This window comes from Apis dorsata, unplaced genomic scaffold, assembly GCF_000469605.1.
Source record: "Apis dorsata unplaced genomic scaffold, Apis dorsata 1.3 scaffold_161, whole genome shotgun sequence".
Lineage (NCBI taxonomy): Eukaryota > Metazoa > Arthropoda > Insecta > Hymenoptera > Apidae > Apis > Apis dorsata.
The window spans coordinates 26,309-29,308 of NW_006263450.1; the positions used below are offsets into that span (position 1 = coordinate 26,309).

Sequence of the window (3,000 nt, forward strand, 5' to 3'; positions counted from 1 at the left end):
GAATTCGAGCTACTGAAACCCAACGAGCAGTCCATCCCTTGTCAGTTGGCGAAGGGCTGTCAAGAACGGACACGTCCGATCGGGACAAAAGCAGCGATTTATCCCGGCAAAGTGCTACGTCATCGAGCACGGGAGGTCCGACGATGAAGTCCCGAATTATTATTATGTCTGTGAGAACGTATTCTCATCCTGTCGGACAGTGAAGAGAAAGAAATACCACTTGAGACATATCAAAACGAATTTGTTTAGCACTTTCTTCTGGAAAAATCGAAATTCACATTTCAGGAACAATTGAAATTTTTAGAGATAATTATTAAAACACGAGAAAGTTGTTACGTGTATTATAACATGTTGCTTAGTGCAAGTTGTATCTAAATTTCTTTTTTCAGGTTTATGTACCGAGACTTGAGAAAATTTCGTAGATTTGGACGAGAGTGTAAAATTTTCTTGATTTCGAAATTAGAAATTCAGAAGAGTGGAAAGAAAATGGCGAAAATGATTGCGAGTATTATCAATAGCAGATTCTTCAAAATGAGAGATATTAAAGTACAAACATCACAATGGGACATTGTTAAGTTTCTAGTAATGTACGAAACAATATATCTCGATAAAGTTACGAGACTATCATCAGTGAGAGGTCGAGGCAGAGCCAGGACAATAGAAACTCGACGAAGAATGACTGGATCAACGTTTCAATGAAACTTCTGGCGAACGAATGGAGTTAGATCCGTAACTCACTCCGTGAGAATATCATTAAGCAAATTGACGTTTTATATACCTGAAGTAGATACTAAAAATCGAATTTCATATTAGAAAGAATCGTGAACGACCGGTTTTCTACGCATCAATCGACTGGATAATTATGTGGTATCATGGACAGATGATAGACAAACAAAAATCCTATTCTCCATTGTTAACAAGTTTAAATAAATCAATAACAAATTTAAAACGAATAGGATGTATCTGAAACAACAGCATTTTTAAAGATAATGGATTTGATTATATTGATTATGCTTTACTTGTGTTCACTTGTTCAGAGGATAAACAAGATTTAATCTCAAAGATGATTCAAAGATAGACAAAGCTTGCATACTTGCTTAATGACAAGGAGTAAAATAAAAATGTTGATGCGAAGAAGTCCATGCTTCTTTTAACAATTCTTGATCACAAGGAAAAATCTTACAAGAAATTTATAATAGCAATCTATTATCTATTATTTTTTGTTCTGAGAATGGACAATAAACTTTAACTACCCTATTTTGTTTCTTGGTTATCAGTGACAAAGTCTGATGGCAGATTCTATCACCAAACATGATATCAAAGAATTAAATTTCAAAAGTAATTCATAAATAAATCCTATTCTATGTTATTTTTTCGAATCCATTCTCATTCTAAATCTTCTTCTTTACAGATTCTCTGGATAAAAATTGGGAAAAATTGAATTTGAAAACGTTCTGCACGTTGAGTTAAGATACCCTCGCGCGACGAGGGTCGTTCAAGCTTATTTGTTTAACTAAAATCTCCGGTAGTGTCCGGTAGCCACGCGTTTCGGGGGGCCAAGGATCGATACGTTCTCTAGCGGCTAGCAGAGTGGCGCGTGCGGCCGACAGAAATCCAAGGAGACGAGCGTATGTTGACACAAGTCCGAAGGACACGAGCTTTGTTAGCCGACAATCTTCTTCACCGGCCTCTGAAACGCGAGAAGCCTCGAGGACTATCTACGAGTGCGCCTGTCGTTCTATGCAGATTCGATTTATCCAGTAAATGAATGTTTAGAATAGTGGAAAGTTAAAACATGATCTAAGCAAACTGCGTGCAAGTAATCTGTCTTTGAAACTTATTTTTCAAAGATTATCGAAAGAATGAAAAGAGGGAATAAATTTGGAACAAGAAGAACACTTTTTTCACAAGTCATCAAATATATATAATCGTCGTAATAAAAATGATCAACTTTTATTATTATAAAAATTCTTCTAGATATCTCTATTAAGCATCTAACCAATTTGGTATCCAACTTTTAGAAAGATTTAAAGACGAAAAGTTTATTTGGTCACTAGTAATTATTATATATTGTTATCTATGTAACAATTTTTTAATTTCGGTATTCGATCAAATTTACAATCGTGTAGATACATTGAAGAATACGCGACGGAAGAATTCATGAGTCCGTGTGTTACGAAGCGACGCGATGGAAGAACAGGCTGTTGTGTACTTTGAAATACGAATCCGATACCTCATCGATGGCTAAATGGACGTAAGTGCGAGCTAGTAATAACAAAAGTAGACACGAGGCTAATAAAAGCGGGACAGACGTGCCTCGTCGATGGCGAAAAGGATGATCGGTGTGCAACCCATATGCCACCGTTTTTCTTTTCTTGAAAAACGAGCTACGTTTACTTTTTATACTTTCTACAATTCTTTTTGCTTTTCTAAAATTTTTTAAAAGAACTTAAAAAATTTATTTCAGACAATTTAATTTTCACTTAACATTCTCCATAAAAACAAACTAAATTCAAACTACTTCCAAACTGATCGTAAAAGAAGCTATAAAGATTATGAAGCTCTTTAAAAAAGGCTATAAAAGATTAAGAAAGATTACACGTACAAAGGATTATTAAATTGACCGGAAATAAATTGCGGTTTTTGATCGATGTTTCGACGCGTTTCATATCCGAAACTCCAGAAGAAAAATACAACACGAATGAATTTTTTTTCCTTTCCACTTAACATCTAGATAAATCGCCTAATCGAATGTCAATCTAATCGATATATGCAAACTCGTTTCCATCCGAAACGATCAAAATTAAAACTCAATGCAATTGAAAACGCGGCCTATCGCAATTGATTTCGACGAAGAAGAAGAAGAAGAAGAAGAAAGAGACAAAAACGGAAAGGAGAAGGAGAAAAAATACTCACTGGCGAAGCGGGGATCGTTAGTGGCCGGCGGAGCGGGCGCGTACCACGGATGATGGGACCTCATGGGATCGGTGGCGGTCGCGC

The 3,000-nt window shown here is 36.1% G+C and overlaps 1 protein-coding gene across 1 annotated transcript in view; it reads right to left on the reverse strand.

Moving 5' to 3' along the window:
* LOC102680340 (homeobox protein Nkx-2.4-like) overlaps positions 1-3,000 on the reverse strand; it is a 27,755-nt gene that overhangs the window by 23,691 nt on the left and 1,064 nt on the right. Inside the window, exons 2-3 of the mRNA XM_031509520.1 lie at positions 2,889-3,000; positions 2,508-2,544 (exon numbers count right to left, since the gene is read on the reverse strand). Of these exons, the coding sequence (XP_031365380.1) occupies positions 2,508-2,544; positions 2,889-3,000 (149 nt within the window). The remainder of the gene's footprint in view (positions 1-2,507; positions 2,545-2,888) is intronic.